Genomic DNA, 24,006 nt, shown 5'->3' with positions numbered 1-24,006 from the left:
GTTGCTTTTCATGACTAGTTGAGACAGGACTGGCAGATGTTATAATGTAGAGCGCCTTCTGTTTGCGGCGCAGTGCCCCCTCTTGTATTGTGTTCTCCGTGTTAATCTCTTTTATCCGCTCATGTCACTAATCCTTGCACCTAATTCATGATACAACCTGACAGTATCTTCTCTCTGTAGCCAGGCCTGCTGGAGCCTTCTGCCACCTTAGTGCGTGTAATGAAGACTGCACCTACCCTGGGTATAGCTATTGAAGGAGGAGCCAAGACACGCCAACCCTTGCCACGTATTGTTACCATACAGGTGATACCATGGATTTAATTTCTATTCTACTTCTTTAAGGGTGCGTTCACACGCTATTTGTTCTTGCGGGTTTTCTGCTGCGTATTTGAAAGTGGGCGGGCTCTTTTACGTTGCGGAAAATCCGCTGCAAGCCCCATTGAAGTCAGTAAATCCGCCGCAGTCCCTACTGACTTCAATGGGGCTTGCGGCGGATTTTCCGCAGCGTAAATTCCTCTGTGAAAAATCTGCTGCGGACAGCCGAGAAGAGCCCGCCCCCTTTCAAATACGCAGCGGAAAACCCGCAAAAACAAATAGCGTGTGAACGCACCCTGAAACAGTAAATTTTAGGTATAATTTTAAAGGGGTACTTTAGCAAAAAGGTTTTTTTCTTTTGTTGTTGTTTCTTAAAGGGGTACTCCGCTCAGCGTTTGGAACGCTGGAGACGGGAGCTCGTCATGTCATAGCCCCGTCCCCTCATGACGTCATGTCCCCTCAATGCAAGTCTATGGGAGGGGGCGTGACGACTGTCACGCCCCCTCCCATAGACGTGCATTGAGGGGGTGGGGCATAACATAATGAGGGGGAGGGGCTATGCATTCGGAACAGTTTGTTCCAAACGCTGAGCAATGGAGTACCCCTTTAAGAAAAAAAAACTATACTAACCTCTCACTCAGTCCCCATAGCCCCGAGCATTACTGCTGCTACGGTCTCCGCCATGCTCCACTTCCTGGTGAAGTCAATACATCAGAATGCCGCTCAGCCAATCATTAGGACACCACTGCGGCCAGTGATTGGCTAAGCAGCAATGAGACAAATTGGGCCGCAGCACCACAAAGTAAAAATTCAAGGTACTGGGGGTCACTGGCCGCAATGGTGTCCCGCCGCTGACTGAATGACATTTTGACCCCAAGTACTAGGAAGTGGAGCACAGCAAAGAGCATAGCAGCGATCCTAGAGGCTACGGGGACAGAGGGAGAGGTAAGAATAGTTTTTTTCTTTTCTTTGGAACCCTGGGCATGATGTTTGTAAGAAAAAAATACAAAAACCTTTTTGCCAAAGTACCCCTTTTAGAGTACTTTTACTTAAAGGGGTACTCTGCTGCTCAGCGTTTGGAACAAACTGTCACGCCCCCTCCCATAGACTTGCATCGAGGGGGCGGGGTGTGACATCATGAGGGGGCGGGGCTATGAAGTCATGAGTTCCCTGTGCTGCTCCAGCGTTTGGAACAGTTTTGTTCCAAACGCTGAGCAGCGAAGTACCCCTTTAAGTATATAAAAGTAGTTTCTGGCTTCTAGGAGGACTATGGAGCAAGCAATAAAGACAACATTAGCAGGTCCGCAGAGGATGTCACCCAAATTCCTGATACCTGACTAGCAAATATGATTAGCCACCTGCCTTACATGGTATAGGTCTACCTCTACCTCCGGTGGAAATCAAATGTTTTCAAATCAGCTGGTGCCAGAAAGTTATACAGATTTGTAAATTACTTCCATATAAAAATCTTAAAGGGGTACTACCGTGGAAAACTTTTTTTTTTTTTTCTTAATCAACTGGTGCCAGAAAGTTAAACAGATTTGTAAATTGCTTCTATTAAAAAATACTAATCCTTCCAGTACTTTTTTGGGGCTGTATACTACAGAGGAAATGTTTATCTTTTTGGATTTCTCTGACATCACGAGCACAGTGCTCTCTGCTGACCTCTGCTGTCCATTTTAGGAACTGTCCAGAGCAGCATATATTTGCTATGAGGATTTTCTCCTGCTCTGGACAGTTCCTAAAATGAACAGCAGAGGTCAGCAGAGAGCACCGTGGTCGTGACATAAGAGAAATCCAAAAGATAAACATTTCCTCTGTAGTATGCAGCCCCTAAAAAGTACTGGAAGGATTAAGATTTTTTAATTGAAGTAATTTACAAATCTGTTTAACTTTCTAGCACAAAAAAAAAAAAAACGTTTTCCACGGTAGTACCCCTTTAATCCTTCCAGTACTTATCAGCTGCTGTATGCTCCAGAGGAAGTTGTGTAGATCTTTCCTTCAGATCACAGTGCTCTCTGCTGACACATCTGTCTGTGTCAGGAACTGTCCAGAGCATAGCAAATCTCTCCTGTTCCGGACAGTTACTGACATTGCATTGACGATATTTTTTATATAAAAATACCGGCAGGGTGGCGAAATACCGACTTTGCCGGTAAAATACCAGCCAGGTGGCGACCCTAGGTTAATCTGTATATGAGAGGCCCAAATATAACGTGCTTAGCCTTAGACAACTATAACTTGATTTCATAATGGACCTTACTCAGCTAACCCCTTGCTTTGCCCCTTGTTCTTGCAGAGAGGAGGTTCTGCTCATAACTGCAGCAAGCTACGTGTGGGCCAGGTCATCCTTCAGGTGAACGGAATCTCCTTACAAGATAAAGAGCACCGCGAGGCTGCCAGGATCATCGCTGAAGCTTTTAAGACCAAAGAAAAGGATTATATGGACTTTCTGGTCACAGAGTTCAATGTGTCACTATAGTGGCCATTTATGGAATCCGAGTAGAAGAGTGTTAACCCAGCCAGGGGTCAGTGCCACGAGAAACACGTACTACATGCTAATGTGTATACTGTGTAGCTGCCATTTGTGTGCCCTTGCTACATACGTGGTTCTGCTGTCCAACATGTGGCTTATATACTCCCTTTATACTGTAATTGTGGTGTCAGCATAACTGGGGCGGATAGCGAGGAAGGAAAGTGAGATAATAGATGGATACCTGGGGTACAGATGGATACCTGGGGTACAGATGGATACCTGGGGTACAGAGATCTAGTGAGCAAAATCAGAACAAACAGACTTATCATGGTGCCAGGTGAAAACGGAGCAGAAGTGGGAGGAAATAACTAGTAGTGGCATATATCATCTTTACAGACAACCGGCCATGATGTGATGAGTTGGCAGCCTATGGGAAATAGGGGTTAACCTTGTCACCCTGAAACAGCGCCCTCTTAGAACACAGTCTCTCAGAGTGACACACCGCCATCTAGTTATACCGGGATACTACACTGAAGACCAGGGTTTCCCAACCAGGGTGCCTCCAGCTGTTGCAAAACTACAACTCCCAGCATGCCCGGGGCATGCTGGCAGTTGTAGTTTTGCAACAGCTGGAGGCACTCTGGTTGGGAAACACTGCATTAGAGCAATGGTCCCCAACCTTCGGCTGTCCGGGCATGCTGGGAGCTGAAGTTTTGCAACAGCTGGAGGCACACTGGTTGGGAAACACTGCATTAGAGAAATAGTCCCCAACCTTCCGCTGTCCGGGCATGCTGGGAGTTGTAGTTTTGCAACAGTTAGAGGCGCCCTGGTTGGGAAACAATGGTCTGGAGTGGTTATACAGTGATACTACACTTCAGACCAGTGTTTCCCAACCAGGGTGCCTCCAGCTGTTGCAAAACTACACTCCCAGAATGCCGCATGCTGGAAGTCGTAGTTTTGCAACCGCTGGAGGCACACTGGTTGGGAAACACGACATTAGAGCAACAGTCCCCAGCCTTCGGCTGTCTGGGCATGCTGGGAGTTGTAGTTTTGCAACAGCTGGAGGCACCCTGGTGTGGTAACAATGGTCTGGAGTGGTTATACCGTGATACTACACACCCGACCAGTTTTTCCCAACCAGAGTGCCTCCAGCTCTTGCAAAACTACAACTCCCAGCATGCCCAGACAGCCGAAGGTTGGAGACTATTGCTCTAATGCCGTGTTTCCCAACCAGTGTCTCCCAATCAGGGTGCCTCCAGCTGTTGCAAAACTACAACTCCCAGCATGCCCGGACAGCCAACAGCTGTCCGGGCATGCTGGGAGTTATAGTTTTGCAACAGCTGCAGGCACCCTGGTTGGGAAACACTGCATTAGAGCAATAGTCCCCAACCTTTCGCTGTCCAGGCATGCTGAGAGTTGTAGTTTTGCAACAGCTGGAGGCACCCTGGTTGGGAAACCATGCATTAGAGCCATAGTCCCCAACCTTTGGCTGTCCGGGCATGCTGGGAGTTGTAGTTTTTCAACAGCTGGAGGCACCCTGGTTGGGAAACACTGCCCCAGACGTATGCGACAGCTTGTGTTGTCTGTAAAGCTGAGGCTAGCTACAACTACACAGTGAAACACAAGCAGAAATAATACAATATACAGATAGTTGTGCTGATTTCTTTCTAGACTGATAGATACAGATGGACAGCCTACGGCGCAGATGACACCTCCACAGTACTGCTCTGTGCCTGTTATTTATTAGCCTTTAATGGAGGAGAGTGACTCCCACTCCCGTCCTGCTACAGTGTGTGAGTGACGTGCAGCCCACGTTGTGACCATTCATGTAATGTATGTAATTACAGAGCTTGTCACTTTACTTTTTCAATAAACCTCATAATAGAGAAGCCTTGTGTGTCAGTGGTTGCTGCTGACTGGACCATGAAGAGTGCAAAGCACCGAAGGTTTATGGTATGTCAGGAATAATGAGAATGTGGATCATCATCACAGGGTCTATAAGGGTGCATTCCCACCTGGCGTATTTTGCTGCGTATTTGCTGCTGCGTATTTTATTTCCCATTGAAGTCAATGGGTTAGAAAATACGCAGCAGCAAATACGCAGCAAAATACGCCAGGTGGGAACGTACCCTAATAAAAATAACGCAGCTTTCACTATATGGGTAGTGAAGCTCCAAACCTAGCGGTAGGCCAGTCCGATGAGAACTACTTAGAATTTGGAGGGTTAAAGGGGTACTCTGGTGGAAAACATTTATTTTATTTTTTTAAATCAACTGGTGCCAGAATGTTAAACAGATTTGTAAATGACTTCTATTAAGAAAATCTTTACCCTTCATGAACTTTCTAGAAGCTGTATGCTACAGAGGAAATTATTTTCTTTTTGAATTTCTTTTTTCTCTTGGCCACAGTGCTCTCTGCTGACACCTCTGTCCGTGTCAGGAATTGTTCAGAGCAGCATAGGTTTGCAATGGGGATTTTCTCCTACTCTGGACAGTTCCTGATACGGACAGAGGTGTCAGCAGAGAGCACTGTGGACAAGACAAAAAAGAAATTCAAAAAGAAAATAATTTCCTCTGTAGCATACAGCCGTTGGCTGTCCGGGCATGCTGGGAGTTGTAGTTTTGCAACAGCTGGAGGCACCCTGGTTGGGAAACACTGCATTAGAGCAATAGTCCCCAACCTTCGACTGTCCGGGCATGCTGGGAGTTGTAGTTTTGCAACAGATGGAGGCACACTGGTTGGGAAACACTGCATTAGAGCAATAGTCCCCAACCTTCGACTGTCCGGGCATGCTGGGAGTTGTAGTTTTGCAACAGCTGGGGCACCCTGGTTGAGAAACACCGCATTAGAGTAATAGTCCCCAACCTTCGACTGTCCGGGCATGCTGGGAGTTGTAGTTTTGCAACAGATGGAGGCCCACTGGTTGGGAAACACTTCTCCAGTTGTCTTTACCTCAAAGCTTTATACACACACCATCTGTTTTGGGGTACACAGGAACCCCGTGTGTTTTTTGTAAATTTGTGACATATGTTGGATACCTTTTTTTGGGTAGATTCCTGTTTCTTTAAGTTGCCAAATACATGGTCTCCTATCTAAGACAAAACAGCCTAATATTTTTTAAAGGCGCTGTACCTTCAGATAGATGTTGCATTCATCCGAGTATCAATAGTTTTTGTGTAAGTGACATCAGCCCCTCTGCATGGAGTCCTTTCTTTCAGTTCTGTAAGGGCACATTGTTCCTAGCCTGCCTGCAAACCCTGGTGTACCCAGCCACTGGCACACGCAGCTTTTTCCTTCTTAACATAACATCACATGGGTAAATGGTCTGGTCCACATAAAATCAGAACACCCCTCGCCTGCCGAAGCAATTATAATAATCTTCTTCTGTTCAGATTGCATTGAAGCCTCAGGGCGGAGGTTCATGTCAAGAGACATATAGTGTACCTCGAAGAGGAGGCTCCAACATATGCCACTCTGAATGCATACAATGGCATATGCCCCCCCATAAGCTTACATGTACAATACGGTAATACTACACCATATACATTCACTATTGGATGCCTCTGTGGGAAAAAGTGTCAACTATGTTTTTCTATACAGTAAAATAAAGTACACTAATATATATAGCACCCTGACACAATGTAATAGCACAGAGCATCAGGATATTTTATCCTTAAAGGGGTACTCCGGTGGAAAACTGTTTTTTTTATTTTTTTATTTTTTTAATCAACTGGTGCCAGAAAGTTAAACAGATATGTAAATTACTTCTATTAAAAAATCTTAATCCTTCCAGTACTTTTTAGCTGCTGAATACTACAGAGGAAATTTATTTTCTTTTTGGAACACAGAGCTCTCTGCTGACATCACGAGCACAGTGCTCTCTGCTGACATCTCTGTCCATTTTAGGAACTGTCCAGAGCGGCATATGTTTACTATGGGGATTTTCTCCTACTCTGGACAGTTCCTAAAATAGACAGAGGTGTCAGCAGAGAGCACTGTGGTCGTGATGTCAGCAGAGAGCTCTGTGTTCCAAAAAGAAAATAATTTCCTCTGTAGTATTCAGCAGCTAATAAGTACTGGAAGGATTAAGATTTTTTTAATAGAAGTAATTTACAAATCTGTTTAACTTTCTGGCACCAGTTGATTAAAAAAATTAAAAGTTTTCCACTGGAGTACCCCTTTAAACTGTTGTAGTTACAGTGCTTTTGTGTTAATGACAACGTATCATATAGATATATATTTTTTTTTCCATTTATTTATTTGGTGTTTTTTCTGATTTTCCATTTACTATCTATATTTAAAAATATTCCAGACATCTTGCAGTGTTCAGTTTGACCACTATGCCTAAGAATACAAACTGAAAGCTTACAGCAGCACACTGCTAGCGCTAAGCTACTATATGTATAATATGAAGCATTTTACACCGCAATACTGCTATAGAGAAAAGATAGAGGTGTACCATCCCACCACGGTAAGGTGGCCTCACTTGGACCCTGCCATTGTGCCATCGGCTCTTTTTTTTGGGCTGAATGGACCCTCAACGGGATTGAAGCACAGTTAGTGTAGTTCATAATATAGTGTATGTACCTGTGTGTGACGGTTTTCTCACAATTCCTCTGTGATTTTCACCCCAATATTTATTTTTATCAGCATACAAAATGACTGTTGTCTCAGATTTTTCCCAGGTTGCAATGTGGCCGAGACCTGACATCACTAGTCAGCTGATGACAAGGAGCCTGTCTGCTTCAATGGGTGGAGGGATCACTTGGTGGGAGAGAGATCAATCTGCAGCTAATGCAACAGCTGGAGGCACCCTGATTGAAAACAACAGGTGTTTTGAATGGATGCAGCTCATATATGTTTCAATGGGTGGGGTGGCTGATGTGTGGGAGGGAGGAAAATTTTATTATGGGATTTGTAGTCAAAAGAAGAAAAGTCAAAAAGGAAATACCAGTTCACAAAAAGATTACCAATGTTTGGTAATCTCACGACATAGCCATTTATCCCCAAGACAAGCGCAGATCCTTCCTATGCATGTCCATTACTGTCTGCCAGGTACTTACTAAAATCACCTTATGGTGGGTAACCCCTTTAAATTGAGTCTTTCAAGGGTCCGGTATTTTCCAGGAATTTAACGGAGAAAAAATAGGACATGCACCTTTTATGAAGCTGCACTGGAATTAGCAGCAAATGGGATAAGTAAAGTTGATCTTGGTTGTTGGCAGCTGCACTCTTGCCGGTATCGGACCCCAGTAATGGTGACCAATAGAGAATAGCGAATAAGGTAAAGAAACCGAGTAGCGGAGCACAGATAGACGCAGGACTTCCACAACCAGCAACCCAGAACTGAGCACAATCAACCTCTGGGAACTATAAGAGGACCTGAGGAAGGCATCAGGGTATGCTGAAACGCGTAGTCACCAATTATATCAATAAAAGTTTTATTGTCCTGTGCTGCTTGAGTCTTCTCTTCATGACTACAGTTGTGCAGCGCCTCCGCTAACCGGTTTCTTTACCTTATTCGCCTTTCGCTAAATGCTGGGCAGAAAGCTCAAGCAATATGGCTGCCCCAATAGAAATGTACAGGTAGTATCTGGCTCTAATCAGTAAAAAAGAATCTAGGCGGCACATTCACCTAAAAGGTGTAATCCAGTTTATCAAAATGTATCCCCTATCCAAACGATACGGGATAAGTGTCTGATCGCGGTTGTCTGACTGCTGGGACCCCCGTGATTTCCTGTATGGAATCCGGCTGTCCGCGTGCACGGAGCGGGGTCGGCACGGCGGCATGTTGACTACTGCTTTGTGGTTGACACAACTCTGTGCATCAAGGGACACGGCGCCAGGCAGGAGATCGCGGGGGACACCAGTGGTCGGACCCCCGCGATCAAACACTTATCCCCTATCCTTAGAAAAGGGGATACATTTTCCTAAACTGGAATATGCTGTTCAGTTTTGGGCACCTGTCCATAAAAGGGACACTGCGGAGTTGGAAAGGGTGCAGAGACGCGCGACTAAACTAATATGGGGCATGGATCATCTTAGCTATGAGGAGCGATTAAAGGAGTTACAATTGTTTAGTCTTGAGAAGAGACGTTTAAGGGGGATATGATAAACGTATATAAGTATATTAATGGTCCATACAAAAAATATGGAGAAAAACTGTTCCAGGTTAAACCCCCCCAAAGGACGAGGGGGCACTCCCTCCGTCTGGAGAAGAAAAAGTTTAGTCTCAAGGGGCGACACGCCTTCTTTACCGTGAGGACTGTGAATTTATGGAACGGTCTACCTCAGGAACTGGTCACAGCAGGAACAATTAACAGCTTTAAAACAGGATTAGATACATTCCTGGAACAAAATAACATTAATGCTTATGAAGAAATATAAAATCCCATCCCTTCCCCAATATCGCGCCACACCCCTACCCCTTAATTCCCTGGTTGAACTTGATGGACATATGTCTTTTTTCGACCGTACTAACTATGTAACTATGTAACTGGAGTACCCCTTTAAAATTAAATCTATTGGGATTGTGGAGAGGCTCGCATGTACATTGTATCATTTTCTGACATCACCGCTGCCAACATGGATTTTAGGTAGTAGAATCAAATAAACCCAAGATAAATGTTATTTTTATTGCGTACTGTTGATCTTGTTGTGCACTTACATAGGACAATTCTCGGTACGATCGTTCCGAAACTAATTGCAACAATAATTGCGCATTGTAAGAAACATTGCTTTTATGTTCTGTATCATTTCCATGAAGGAGAACAAGCTGTACGCACATTGTGAATGCTGCAGATCAAGCTCTGGTACATTGCCAAAAGTGTATTTTCTCATCTATCAGAAACTAAGTGTCCTCAATTATAAATCTCATATAAGGCTGGGTTCACACCACGTTTTTGCAATACAGTTCCCGTATCAGGTTCTTGATAAAAAAAACAAATTCCTCAAAACCTGACTAAACTGTATGAAAAGGCATGTACAAATTTTAATCCGTATATGGTTAAAAACCGTATACAGTTTGAAAAATGATGTCCCGTTGCATCAGTTTTTTAAGAAAAAAACGTATAAGCTTTTAACTTTTCATTCCATTATGAATAAAGTTTCACTTGTTTGATTGAAATTCCCCCCAAAAAACTGTATGGTGAAAACAGGATGGAACTGTACGCACATATGGTTCTGTATGGTTCCCATTGACTCCATGGTTAAAAAAAAAAAAAAAAAAAAAACGTATACGTTTCAATACGGTTTTTCACCCGGACCAAAAGGCTGTGGTTTTGGGTACGTGAAAAAAAACTGACAAAAAAATGTACAGGATGCAAAACGGACACAATCTGATACATCTTTTGGCATACGGTTTTCAATGGAGAGTCAATGCATACGGTTTTCAATACAGTTCCGTACTGTTTTAAAATTGAAAACGTATAAGGGAACTTTATTGCAAAAACGTGGTCTGAACCCAGCCTTATGGCTGTAAGGCAGCATTTCCCATCCAGGGTGCCCCCAGGTGTTGCAAAACTACATCTCCCAGCATGCTGGGAGTTGTAGTTTTGCAAAATCTGAAGGCTAACACTGCTATAAGGAGACAAGGACCTTCACTACATTGAAGGCTTTGTGTATGTCGCAATGGGCATAGCATGGGCATCCTCCCTTCCTGTTACCTGAATTCTAGTGCTGGGAGTTGTAGTTTTGCAACACCTGAAGGTCCGCAGGTCTAGTGCTACTGCTGCTCCAGAGTGGAAGTGCTGCAATAACGTCTCCGTAAACCAATGCTTGCCAACCAGTGTGCCTATAGCTGTTGCAAAACTGCAACTCCCAGCATTGTGTATGTCACAATGGGCATGCTATCATGGGCATCCTCCCACCATGTTAGGCTTCTTTCACACTACAAAATCCTCCGTTTTTAAACATCCGTAGGAAGATCCGTGTGAAAATCAGCTGAAAACGGCAGTAACAAAATCCTATACGTCAGTTAGAAAATCCCATTATAGTCTATGGGATTTTCTAATATCCGTATGAATCCGTTTTAGTCCGTTATTGATAACGGACGTTAGTTTGTTACGGAAGATAGTTTCGGAAGAAATAGTTCATGAATTATTTCTTCCGTAACTATCTTCCGTAACAAACTAACGTCCGTTATCAATAACGGACTAAAACGGATTCATACGGATATTAGAAAATCCCATAGACTATAATGGGATTTTCTAACTGACGTATAGGATTTTGTTACTGCCGTTTTCAGCTGATTTTCACACGGATCTTCCTATGGATGTTTAAAATTGTAGTGTGAAAGCAGCCTTAGGCTGGGTTCACACCACGTTTTCGCAATACAGTTCCCGTATATGTTTTCAATTTGAAAACCGCACGGAACCGTATTGAACACCGTATGCATTGACTCTCCATTGAAAACCGTATGCCAAAAGATGCCTCCTGTTGTGTCCGTTTTGCCTCTTGTACAGTTTTGTCAGTTTTTTTCCCGTATACCCAAAACCGTAGCCTACCACGGTTTTTGGTGAGGGTGAAAAACCGTATTGAAGCATATACGTTGTTTGTTTTTTTTAACATGGGAGTCAATGTGAACCGTACAGAACCGTATGTGCATACAGTCCCATCCGGTTTTCCCCGTACGGTTTTTGACTTTGCACAGTTTATTTTCTTGGAATTTCAATCAAACAAGTGAAACTTTATTCATAATGGAGTGAAAAGTTAAAAACGCTTACGTTTTTTTTCTTAAAAAAAACAGATGCAACCGGACATCATTTTTCAAACCGTATACGGGTTAGAATTTGTACACACGTTTTGATACAGTTTAGTCCGGTTTTGAGGAATCGTTTTTCTAATCAAAAACCTGATACAGGAACTGTATAGTAAAAACGTGGTGTGAATGCAGCCTAAACCAGTGCTTGCCAACCAGTGTTCCTACAGCTGTTGTAAAACTGCAACTCCCAGCACTGTGTTTGTCACAATGGGCATGCTATCATGGGCATCCTCCCACTATGTTACCTGAATTGCTCCCACAATAGAATGTAACAATAATATGAGCTCAAGTTCCCTTTAAATATACGTTGGGACAATAATACCGTCAACCATTATTAATACATTACATAAGTACCCGCTCCACACTTATGTAGCTGAAATAATATGTAATGTTCTCTTTATATATTCATAGACATCTCACTCACTCCCGGACCCTACCGCGCTGTTCTACAATATCGTAAAGACACATAAAGTGATAGTACTTAGAATTAACCATGTCATTAACTATTACTATAGTCTATAAGATTTGCTATTCTGAGCGGCGGTTACTGAAGTGGAAGTTATGGCGGCCGTAAAAATCGGAGCAACGTTCTGTGTCAGGACAAAGGAATCGCTCAGCGAAGAACGTATTAAAAGGGAATGACTGGAGGACAAATGACCGATCATCTTGACGACACAATGCTGGTCTATTTATCCACGTATTCCAGAAATAGATTGCAGCCTTTGTACTTTAAGGACATGTCCGTGTACCCGAAATATTATAATCACATGACCTACTTGGGCGCAGCCATTATAATCACATGACCTACTTGGGCGCAAAGCCATCATACATATTTATAAAAGAAACGATCTGATGATAGTGGAGATAATAACTAAAGCAAAGCTCAACCAGGTATTCAGGCCATTATAAAGAGGGACTTCCGCATTAGGCTTTAAAGGGGTACTCCGATGGAAAACAATTTACTTTAAAACAACTGGTGCCAGAAAGTTATACAGATTTGTAAATTACTTCTATTAAAAAATCTTAATCCTTCCGGTACTTATCGGCTGCTGTATACTACAGATGAAGTTGAGTTGTTCTTTTCTGTCTGACCACAGTGCTCTCTGCTGACACCTCTGTCCGTGTCAGGAACTGTCCAGAGTAGGAGCAAATCCCCATAGCAAAGCTATCCTGCTCTGGACAGTTCCTGACATGGACCGAGGTGTCAGCAGAGAGCACTGTGGACAGACAGAAAATAAATTCAAAAAGAAAATAACTTTTTCTGTAGTAAACAGCAGCTGATAAGTACTGGAAGGATTAAGATTTTTTAATAGAAGTCATTAACAAATCTGTTTAACTTTCTGGCACCAGTTGATTTAAAATAAATTGTTTTCCACAGGAGTACCCCTTTAAAGCAGTGGTCTCCAAACTGTGGACCTACCACATGTTGCACAACTACAACTCCCAGCATGTACAGTGCTGGGAGTTGGAGTTTTGCAACACATGAAGGGCCACAGGTGCAGTGCTGCTGCTCCAGAATGCCCCCCAGAGTGGAAGTGCTGCAATGATGTCCCCGCATACCAGTACTTCCCAACCAGTGTGCCTATAGCTGTTGCAAAACTACAACTCCTAGCATGCCCGGACAGCCGTTGGCTGTCCGGGCATGCTGGAAGTTGTAGTTTTGCAACATCTGGAGGTCCACAGTTTGGAGACCACTGTCATAGATGTTCATTGACCACGGCAATAGATGCTCATCAGGCGTTGGCTGTCCGCTCATGCTGGAAGTTGTAGTTTTGCAACATCTGGAGGTCCACAGTTTGGAGACCATTGCCATAGATGCTCATCAGCCAATGGCAGTCCAGGCATGCAGAAAGTTGTAAATTTGCAACATCTGGAGGTCCACCATTTGGAGACCACTGCTTTTAAGCCTTTTTACCACCATAGACACTTATCCCTGCCATATGCCAAGTATAGGGCATATGTGTCTTATCGTGTGGGGCCTGACTGCTGAGCCCCCCCCTCCCCCCCGCCCCCAGAATCTTGAGAATATGAGGAACTTGTACTGCTCGCTACTCTAACAAACAGGACTCTGAATGGACCCTAGCAGAGGCGTAGCTTGTAGCTTTTGGGCCCCGATGCAAAATCTGCAACAGGGCCTCATATGCCAAATATAATACTGGTCTCTTACGGGGCAGATGTGCTTTGGGGCCCCCTTTGGCACCAGGGCCCCGATGCGACTGCTACCTCTATAGCTACGCCCCTGACTGGCAGCACACAGACTCAACCACTCCTTCATTCAATGTCTATGGTACTGCCGAGTACATCGTTCACCTATCTTTGGTTCTCCTATAGACAAATAGTGGAGCAGAGGTTCAGCCTTCGCACTGCTGCTCAGGTTCACTTCCTGGAGAGGACAAAAGACTGATCAGACATTAATCTTCAGTGTATACAGTATGTGTGACCATATCGGTCTTATTTTTATCCTATAGTTTCTCATATTGAGCCAAAATTATATATACTTTACATTAGCTATTTTGCCTAAATGCTTATACATTCACCACAAGAGCCCATGTCCGCCACCCTGACATCGAAGTAATTGATATGTCTAACAAGTCCCAGACAAAGTTGCACACGAAGGAACATTGTGAGATGTTTTAAGACTATTAAGTGCAAAATAAAAAAGTAGAATTTTCATTTCTAAAGGATACAAGCTGATTGGTGGGGGTTCAACCACGATACAGGATAGGGATAACTATTGGACCGGTGGGGGTCCAACCGTTATATAGAATAGGGGATAACTAGTGGATTGGTGGGGTCCAACCGTTATACAGGATAGGGGATAACTAGTGGATCAGTGGGGGTCCAACAACTATACAGAATAGGGGATAACTAGTGGATTGGTGGGGATCAAACCACTATATAGAATAGGGGATAACTAGTGGATTGGTGGGGATCAAACCACTATATAGAATAGGGGATAACTAGTGGATCGGTGGGGGGCGAACCACTATACAGAATAGGGGATAACTAGTGGATCGGTGGGGGTCAAACCACTATACAGAATAGGGGATAACTAGTGGATCGGTGGGGGTCAAACCACTATACAGAATAGGGGATAACTAGTGGATTGGAGCGGGTCAAACCACTATACAGAATAGGGGATAACTAGTGGATCGGTGGGGGGCGAACCACTGTACAGAATAGGGGATAACTAGTGGATTGGTGGGGGTCAAACCACTATACAGAATAGGGGACAACTAATCGATCGGTGGGGGTCCAACCGTTATACAGGATAGGGGATAACTAGTGGATTGGAGCTGGTCCAACAACTATATAGGATAGGTGATAACTAGTGGATTGGAGTGGGTCCATCTGCTATACAGAATAGGGGATAACTAGTGGATCGGTGTTGGTCCAACCAGTATACAGGATAGGGGATAACTAGTGGATTGGAAGGGGTATGACCACTGAAACCCCCACTGATCCCAAGAACGCTAGAAAATGAATGCAATGCACTGTCTTTGCGCAACCAGAATTTCACTCATTCTCTATGGGGCTTCCAAACATTGCCAAGCACTGGCTGATCATGCTGCTGCTGCTGCTCCATTCATTAAGAAAACTATTTTCTTAGGATTAACAGTGGTTGCCCCCAAAGATCTGTAAGTTATTCCCTATCCTGTGGACAGGGCATAACTTTCCAAAATGAGAATACCCTTCAGCCCTGTATCAACTGGCTTAAACCCTTGGTTTTCCCAATAGTACAACTGTAACTCTGTAACATTCATTATGCTCTGTCTGTCACGCAACGTAGCACAACTTTTAGTTGTTACCCAGTTTTCCAAGAAATAGATATAACTGAAGGCCCTATTACATGGGACTATTATTGGCTGAATGAACTGATAATTGCCTTGCGTAAAAAATTTTTTTTTTTTTTAAAAGATAATCAGCCGACGATTGGCAAACACTCATTCGTTGGCTGGTCACATCTGCACCAATTCTGCACTAAAAATAAAACATTAAACTGTTGGAAGCGCATCTCCCTATGCAAATAGTAGTTGTGCTGCCAACAATAATGGACGTGAACGGCCGTAGGAGCAATTCAGTGATCAATCCAGTGAATTGATGGCCCAATTGTCAGGAAGGAACAGCCGCATAAATGGTCTTCTGTGGGGCCGGTCACTTCCATTTTTGTTGGCAGCGAGTTCCCTGCTCATATGAAGTGATGTGCTGCCAACAAATGCCCATTTGTAGACCGGTAGGGTCAATGAATGTAGTGTACATACTCGTTGTAAAGTGTCTGTAAAGAGACAGCCGAATGGTGGTGAAAATAAAAAGTTTAGGTGGCGTTTGCTTTCCCATCTTCACCTGTATTTCCCACAATTTCTAATTTCAAAAGCTGAAGCTGTGCGTATGGATGCCAAATAATAAATGAGCTATGGCTGTGTATTTTGCAGAATGAAATGGATCTTTTCAGGCTTCAGCCAAATGCATTTTTCTTTTTTTTTGGAAAATCCTGCTGAGAATACATGAATAATTTTATTATGCCATTCAGTGTAAAACCAAGGCATAAACCAACAATGAGAGGATTTGTCATATAACATGTAGAATAATAGTGGTGGGTACTAACAGATGTAGATCTTTACCTTAGAGCAGTGTTTCCCATCCAGGGTGCCTCCAGCTGTTGCAAAACTACAACTCCCAGCATGCCCGGACAGCCAAAGGCTGTCCGGGCATGCTGGGAGTTGTAGTTTTGCAACACCTGGAGACACCCTGGTTGGGAAACACTGCCTTAGAGGCTACCAGAAACACATCACAAGGGAGAGAGAACAGGGGGGATGGTGCATATGAGGGATCCACCTGGGAACAGGATACAGGTAAGATGGAGGAGACATCTCCAGACTGGAGGTTATGTAGGTTTTATAATAACACTGTGGATCCAGGGTTAGTAAGGGGCTAACCCTCAATAATAACCAAACCCCAGGGCAAAAAAAAAAACTATATGCTCACCCTTAAAGGGGGTTATCCAGGAAAAAACTTTATATATATATATATATATATATATATTAACTGGCTCCAGAAAGTTAAACAGATTTGTAAATTACTTCTATTAAAAAATCTTAATCCTTTCAGTACTTATGAGCTTCTGAAGTTAAGGTTGTTCTTTTCTGTCTAAGTGCTCTCTGATGACATGTGTCTCGGGAACCGCCCAGTTTAGAAGCAAATCCCCATAGCAATCATCTTCTAAACTGGGCAGTTCCCGAGACAGGTGTCATTAGAGAGCACTTAGACAGAAAAGAACAACCTTAACTTCAGTAGCTCATAAGTACTGAAAGGATTAAGATTTTTTAATAGAAGTAATTTACAAATCTGTTATATATATATATATATATATATATATATATATATATATAAGTTTTTACCTGGATAACCCCTTTAAAATATAACTTTTAATATAGTCTCTTAAAAATTTCCCTAAGTGAGAATAAAACTTGTACATGACAGGAATATGTATTGTCACATATGACGGAGAATACCTTCTCCAAGTACAGGTTATGTAGCGGCGCTGCAGTCTGCCGCAATTACCACCTGTCAATGTATATTTAAAAATTTAACATAATATGCCGAGCTCTACATGTTTCGCCGTTACAACGGCGTTCTCAAGAGGAATATTGTGGAAATGTCAGACATGCCATAATATTCCTCTTGAGAACGCCGTTGTACCGGCAAAACATGTAGAGGTCGGCTTGTTATGTTAAATATTAAAATATACATTGACAGGTGGTTATTGCGGCAGACTGCAGCGCCGCTACATACTCTGTACTTGGAGAAGGTATTCTCCGTCATATGTGACAATACATATTCCTGTCATGCACAAGTTTTAATCTCACTTAGGGAAATTTTTAAGAGACTATATTAAAAGTTATATTTTAAGGGTGTGCATATAGGTTTTTTTTTTACCCCGGGCTTTGGATATCATTATGCAGGTTTTCACACTAAAGTCAATAGGAAAAAGTAGTTACACAATGCACAACAAAAAACTAAAAGCATGCGGCGTCTACAATGTACATTGGTACGGTGTATTATGCTGAATATATGACAAATCTATCAAGGCTTCATAAAGGCGATAACCAACATGCTTTGAAGTGCATCATCCTACATTGCACCCTCAGGAATACATGTTCTGTGATTTGACTTGTGGCAAGGTGGCAGCCAAGTGCTACTCTGGAGCAACATGTTACATTTGTCTACTGGTAAGAATTGGACAATGTTGCGCAAATTACACCATTTCACCAGTGCAACACCCCCAAACACGTGAATCCCCGCTCTCCACTCAAACTTCCTAAAAGCGCCAACCAAAAGTATTAGAAATGCCCACTTTTGGGTATATTTACAAAGGCAGGTGAGTATATAACGCATATATGAGTCCATAAGGTCCCTGAGATCATAGAACACGATTAAAGGGTATTCAGAGATCAAGGGTCCCGGACCGGGAAATTGACTAGAAAGGGCATGCCTCAGTTGTAGGAATTTATAAAAGAGGTCTTAGGGAAGCCGTACTCCTCTTGTAATTGGGAGAAAGATTTAAAGGGGTACTCAGCATTTGGAACAAAATGTTCCGAATGCTTAGAACCGGCACCAGGAGCTTGTGACTTCATAGCCCCGCCCCCTCAATGCAAGTCTATGGGAGGGGGTGTGACGGCTGTCACGCCCCAGCCCATAGATTGCATTGAGGGGGTGGGGCATTATATCAAGAGGGGGCGGGGTTATGACATAACAAGCTCCCAGCGCCGGCTCTAAGCATTCGGAACATTTTGTTCCAAACGCTGAGCAAAGGAATACCCCTTTAAAGAGTACTATTCTCATATACAGAGTTCAGTGCAATAACGTTGTTATCTTTCCAGAAAACCACATTGTTCCACAGTGGCAAGTCAAACATGATGTCCATGTGGGAGTGGAGCACCTTTCCCGCATGCCAAACCTGAAGCGCCAACCTATAGATCAGGAGGAGGCGGCGCTCAGTCACGAACGGGGCCTCCAACCAAACCTGCAAGCTATCCACCTTAACATAGTGGGCTAAGTGGTGTTCTGAAATATGAAGGATGCTGGAGACAAACCATGAGTGAAGCAGACGTAGCTGTCCCGCTTGGTTATAAACATGAAAGTCGGGAAGAGCGTAACCTGCCAGGCATGCCTCTTCGAGGTCCATGTTGCAGGACAATCCTGTAAAAACCATATAGTTCATGTACATGACTATAGTTCGTCTCTCTTGTGTATGGAGCTATAAAAGGGCTTCTATAGAGGTGCATGAACCCTCTACTGTACCTTTAGATACATACAGAAGTTTTTTTTTTAAATCAGATTCCGCAGTGATCAAACAGAAAAATAATTGTATGCTTCAATAAACGCTGTATATATATATATATATATATATATATATATATACACAAGAATGCTCCTGTAAAAGAATTGCATCTGGGAGAGAATATCTGTGTTGCATACAGTACATAGATTTTGATAGAGACGTAATAGTCAGTGATTGTGCTGTAGGAAGGGTTTGTGTTGTAGTTTATAGTGCTTGTGCAAAATAGTAGTGGAAAGATCATTACAAATGGCCTTACATACTAGATGCGCATTCAGCCACAGACATATTTCCTGAACCCCATATACATGAATGCTAAGGTCAGCCAAGAGTGTATGTGTTTCATACAGGGAAAGGGGGTCAAGGTGTTGTCCAACATCAGAATATCCCCTTCTGAGAGACCAAGAGGACCTGAAATGATCCTTCTCTTCCCCAACATTATCTGTCCTCATAGTAAGATCTTCATGCTAGGGCCTCCATTAGTACGTTAGAATCCCATAAGAGGGTATCTGAATGGGTTTTCTTAACCAAAGTCTTTTAGAGGGCGTCAACCAGAGGGTTTAAAGGACTCTATGTATTCTTTATCACCATAGTGATGCAGCATACTGTGCGCCTACATATGAAAACTAGAACTGGAGATGTGGCCATAGCTTTCATTATTGCAAAATTTTTATACTTTTTTGCCAGTTTTTATACTTGAGGTCTAATCTTTCCTGTGACATACTGACCACACACATGCCTTGCGGCCTTCGGTTAGGAGACATCCCCATTGCCTGTGGCTAACAGAAAACCAGATATTGTCCAATGTCCTAATACAATGGGGGAAATTTGTGAACACCTGTGTAGAGGAAAAGTTGACCATTTAACCATAACAACCAATCAGATTGCTTCTTTAATTTTTAAAGAGGACTCTGAAAAATAAAGGAAACAATCTGATTGGTTGCTATGGGCAACCTGTTAATTGTTCCTCTCCTATGGACATAAGGTAAGTTAAAGGGGTACTCCGGTGGAAAAATTTACTGGTGTCAGAAAGTTAAACAGATTTGTAAATGACTTCTATTAAAAAAATTTTTCCCTTCCAGTACGTTTTAGCAGCTGTATACTACAGAGGAAATTCTTTTATTTTTTTAATTCTTTTTTGTCTTGTCCACAGTGCTCTCTGCTGACACCTGATGTCTGTATCAGAAACTGTCCAGAGCAGGAGAAAATCCCCATAGCAAACCTATGCTGCTCTGGACAGTTCCTGACTCGGACAGAGGTGTAAGCATTACCAAAGGACTACCAGATGCTGCCCAGTGTACTGGAAAGGAACCTTTGGGTGCCAGGTCTATTGGCTGCCTGGATTCTTCTTTTATGGAAGACACTTCATCAATGTTAACAGCAAGAAATGGCTGGACACTGGTGCATAGTAACGTATTGCAGCTCTGCCACAACCAGAATTACAAAGACAAGATGAAAAGAAAACCGCTCCTCTGTTCTTCAGGGCCCCCAGGAGAAGACTGCCCCTATAGCTGCCACCATTCTTAACCATCCTTTCCATGTCATCCCGCTGCTGACCATGATCCAGATCACCAGGGATGACATATCACACAATGCTATATTCAGGTCGGTGTTGAAGGGATTCTGGGTTACATTCCCTATGGATGACCAACATGGCAGCTTATCTCATCCACAAATGGGCTCCAAAGCCTCCAATGGGCTCCTGGCCTGTATATATATATATTGACTTGCCTATGTGTTGTAAACCATGAACTAACCTCCGCAAACTCCTCCCGGCTGCTGGAGAAAGCTCCACAAATATTCACCATATACCGGGGTAGTAGACTGTTCTTCTGGCAGGTGACTGCTGGAAGAAACCACATTTCTGCATAGAGAACGTGGACAGCACCAGGGTCCCAGCCCTCATCTGTCCCTCCTCAGGAAAATACCTGTTCTGTCCAAACACAACTCTCTACCAGCCTCAGACTTTAAGGCTGGGTTCACACTACGTTTTTGCAATACAGTTCCCTTATATGTTTTCAATTTTAAATCTGTATGGAACCGTATTGAAAACCGTATGCCAAAAGATGTATCAGGTTGGGTCCGTTTTGCAACCTGTACGGTTTTGTCAGTTTTCTTTCACATACCCAAAACAGCAGCCTACCACGGTTTTTGGTCCAGGTAAAAAAACGTACTGAAATGTATACATTTTTTTTTACACGGGAGTCATTGGGAACTGAACAGAATTGTATGTGTGTACGGTTCCATCCAGTTTTTCACCATACGGTTTTTTACTTTGCACCGTTTTTTTCTTGGAATTTCAATCAAACAAGTGAAACTTTATTCATAATGGAGTGAAAAGTTAAAAACGTATACTTTATTTTTCTTAAAAAACGGATGCAACTGGACATAATTTTTCAAACCGTATACGGATTAAAATTTGTACACACGTTTTGATACAGTGTAGTCAGGTTTTGAGGAATCAGTTTTTGTTTTTTTTAAATCAAAAACCTGATACGGAAACTGTATTACAAAAATGTGGTGTGAACCCAGCCTTAGAAAGTGCGCTCAGACTCAAAAGGAGCTCAGACTCAGTGACTTTACCTGAAGGTTGGAACAGAAGATCCTATTGAGAGTTGATTCTACTAAAACTCCAAGTACAGGAAGTTTTAGAGAAGTTTACATTAGAAAGGTCGGCCACTTGGCTACTGACTAAAGAGGATAGAATGGAAAGCACCTATAGAGAAGATGATGATAGTCAGGTCAAATCTGTCATTTCTATCGCACATGATCTCCCAATATCAAGACGTCTTTGAGAAAATACAAGCACAACGTGCACAAGAATGGACACAGAGCGGATGCCCTGAAGACAAGCCTGACTGCTGGAAGACGATAGTAGAGCCTCAAAGATGGATAAGACACCTCACAGATGAGTTACTTATCAGAGGGCTATGATACCAGTCACCCAGCGATGACGGCTGCCAACAAATACTGAACGGACATGGATCTGACCTCGGGATACAGTCACCGCGACTCCAAATAAAGAGTGGAAGAGATGTTTGAAGTCCCAGGTCCTACAGACTTGATGCATCGTATAGATGAAGGATTCACAATCTAGATGAGGAAGAAAAAAAACCAAGTAGAATCTTGAGCTGAACCTATTTTTCCAGAACTTACAATAAAGAAAAGCTTTGTATTTACTGACTACAATCAGCTTGTTCTCTGTATATAGAGTCCAGTACACATATAGTTACCATCACATATCATTCCACTGTATAGGAGGTGCCAGAACAAGACACAGGCTAGTATTATATAGGGTGTATATTGGTGCATATTACCTATAATTTTCATAATCAACCCAATGCTGCACAGGGGCTTTACCATTACTGAGTATTTTCATGGCCAAGTTCCTCATATGTCCGGGCCAACGCCTCCTTCCACTCCATCTGTATCTTCAAGGTGCACTTGAATACAGCGATGGAGCAGGGAGCTGACAACTTTCTGCTCTGACATCCACTAACAGAATCTGCAGGGACTTAAAGGGGTACTCCGCCCCCAGACATCTTATCCCGTATCCAAATGATAGGGGATATGATGTCTGATTGCAGGGTTCCCGCCGCTGAAATCTCTCCTGCAGAACCACGTGTCATCTGCTGCATGGAGCGAAGTTGATGACGGGCAATACAAGGGCTGGAGTATTGCAATGTCACGCCCCGCCTCCTCAGTACAAGTCTTATGGAGTGGGCGTGGTGGCCGCCACACCCCCTCCCATAGACTTGCATTGAGGGGGCTGGGCGTGACATCACGAGAGGGCGAATCCCTGATGTCACAATACTCCAGCCCTTGTATCGCTCATCATCAGGCACGGAGCGAAGTCATGGGGTGCTGCAGGAGAGATTGTGGCGATTTCCCAGCAGCAGGACCCCCGTGATCAGACATCTTATTCCCTATCCTTGGGATAGGTGATAAGATGTCTAGGGGTGGAGTACCCCTTTAAAGGGGTAATCCAGGGATAAGAAAACAGAGCTTTCCCTCTTTTTTGCGTGTGCTATTACAATTTGGCTCCATTCACATCAATGCAATACCTGAGGGCAAGTGCTGGTTTTAGAAGAAATCACCTGTTTTTCTATCACTGAATAAACCCTTCTTCAGGTGCTGGGCCGCCACATTGGGATCCCTCAATATGCCAGCACAGTAATATGGTATAGAGATAGCATCTCACAGGCTACACACATGAAGAGGTGGAAACGCGGATACCTGAGTATTAGTGCATGTTCACACAACAGAATTTCCGAGTGGAATTCGCCAGAAAAATTCAGCACGGAAATTCCATTGCAGCAGAATACCATTGCTTTCAATTAGATTCTGCTAGACTGTGCACACTGCAGAATTTCTGCTGCAGAGGCAGCTGTTGCAGAAATTCTGATTTTGGCCTCCACTGAAAGAAGTGACATGTTAATTCTTTCGCCGGAATTCTCTTGGAAATGTATTGCAGTCTATGGACACGGCGCACCCCGACCGTTAACTGGGAAGACATTGTGCCGTGTGAACATCCTCCTAGGTTTTTAATTAAATGGGCGGCCACATTATTTCTGTTGGGGGTACTAAGGGTCATTAAGGGTACATGGGTAGTATAGTATACATAGTGTAGTTTTTGTATATGGGTAGTGTATTGTATAGTGTACTATTGTGTAGTGTAGTACCGTATATGTAGTGTAGTATAGTATATATGGTATAGCATCATGTAGTATACAATATATAATATAGGATTGTATAATGTTAGTATAGTGCCGTTTGTCTATTGTAGTATAGTATAGTGTAGTATAGTGTAGTATAGTGTAGTATAGCAGGTATAGTCTAGTGTAGTTTGTATAGTGTAGTATAATATATATAGTATAGTGTAGTATTGTATTATGGTGTAGTGTAGTATTGTATAGTGTAGTATGTTTAGTGTAGTATTGTGGTATAGTTTGTATAGTGTAGTGTGGTATAGTTTAGTGTAGTATTTTTGTGTAGTTTGTATAATGTATTATTGTGACGTAGTTTGTATAGTGTATTATTGTATAGTATGTATGGTGTAGTGTAGTATTGTGTGTTGTAGTTTGTATAGTGTAGTATAGTATAGTGTAATATTGT

General features: G+C 43.0%; 1 protein-coding gene and 1 long non-coding RNA gene across 14 annotated transcripts in view; one reads left to right on the top strand and one right to left on the bottom strand.

The window, feature by feature from the left end:
* WHRN (whirlin) overlaps positions 1-3,944 on the top strand; it is a 134,809-nt gene extending 130,865 nt beyond the window's left edge. For both annotated transcript variants that reach the window (XM_056539829.1, XM_056539830.1), the window contains exons 13-14: positions 181-303; positions 2,615-3,944. In XM_056539829.1, coding sequence (XP_056395804.1) covers positions 181-303; positions 2,615-2,797 — 306 coding nt within the window. In that variant the 3' untranslated portion in view covers positions 2,798-3,944. The remainder of the gene's footprint in view (positions 1-180; positions 304-2,614) is intronic.
* The window catches only part of LOC130291252 (uncharacterized), a 200,850-nt gene that overhangs the window by 169,512 nt on the left and 7,332 nt on the right, over positions 1-24,006 (bottom strand). For 11 of the 12 annotated variants that reach the window (XR_008847840.1, XR_008847848.1, XR_008847838.1 and 8 more), the window contains exons 2-3: positions 21,883-21,984; positions 13,863-13,935 (exon numbers count right to left, since the gene is read on the bottom strand). This is a non-coding gene — a long non-coding RNA (uncharacterized LOC130291252). The remainder of the gene's footprint in view (positions 1-13,862; positions 13,936-21,882; positions 21,985-24,006) is intronic. The other variant, XR_008847847.1, reaches the window with a different exon arrangement.

This window comes from Hyla sarda, chromosome 9, assembly GCF_029499605.1.
Source record: "Hyla sarda isolate aHylSar1 chromosome 9, aHylSar1.hap1, whole genome shotgun sequence".
Classification (NCBI taxonomy): domain Eukaryota; kingdom Metazoa; phylum Chordata; class Amphibia; order Anura; family Hylidae; genus Hyla; species Hyla sarda.
This window is presented reverse-complemented; position numbering and strand designations above follow the sequence as displayed.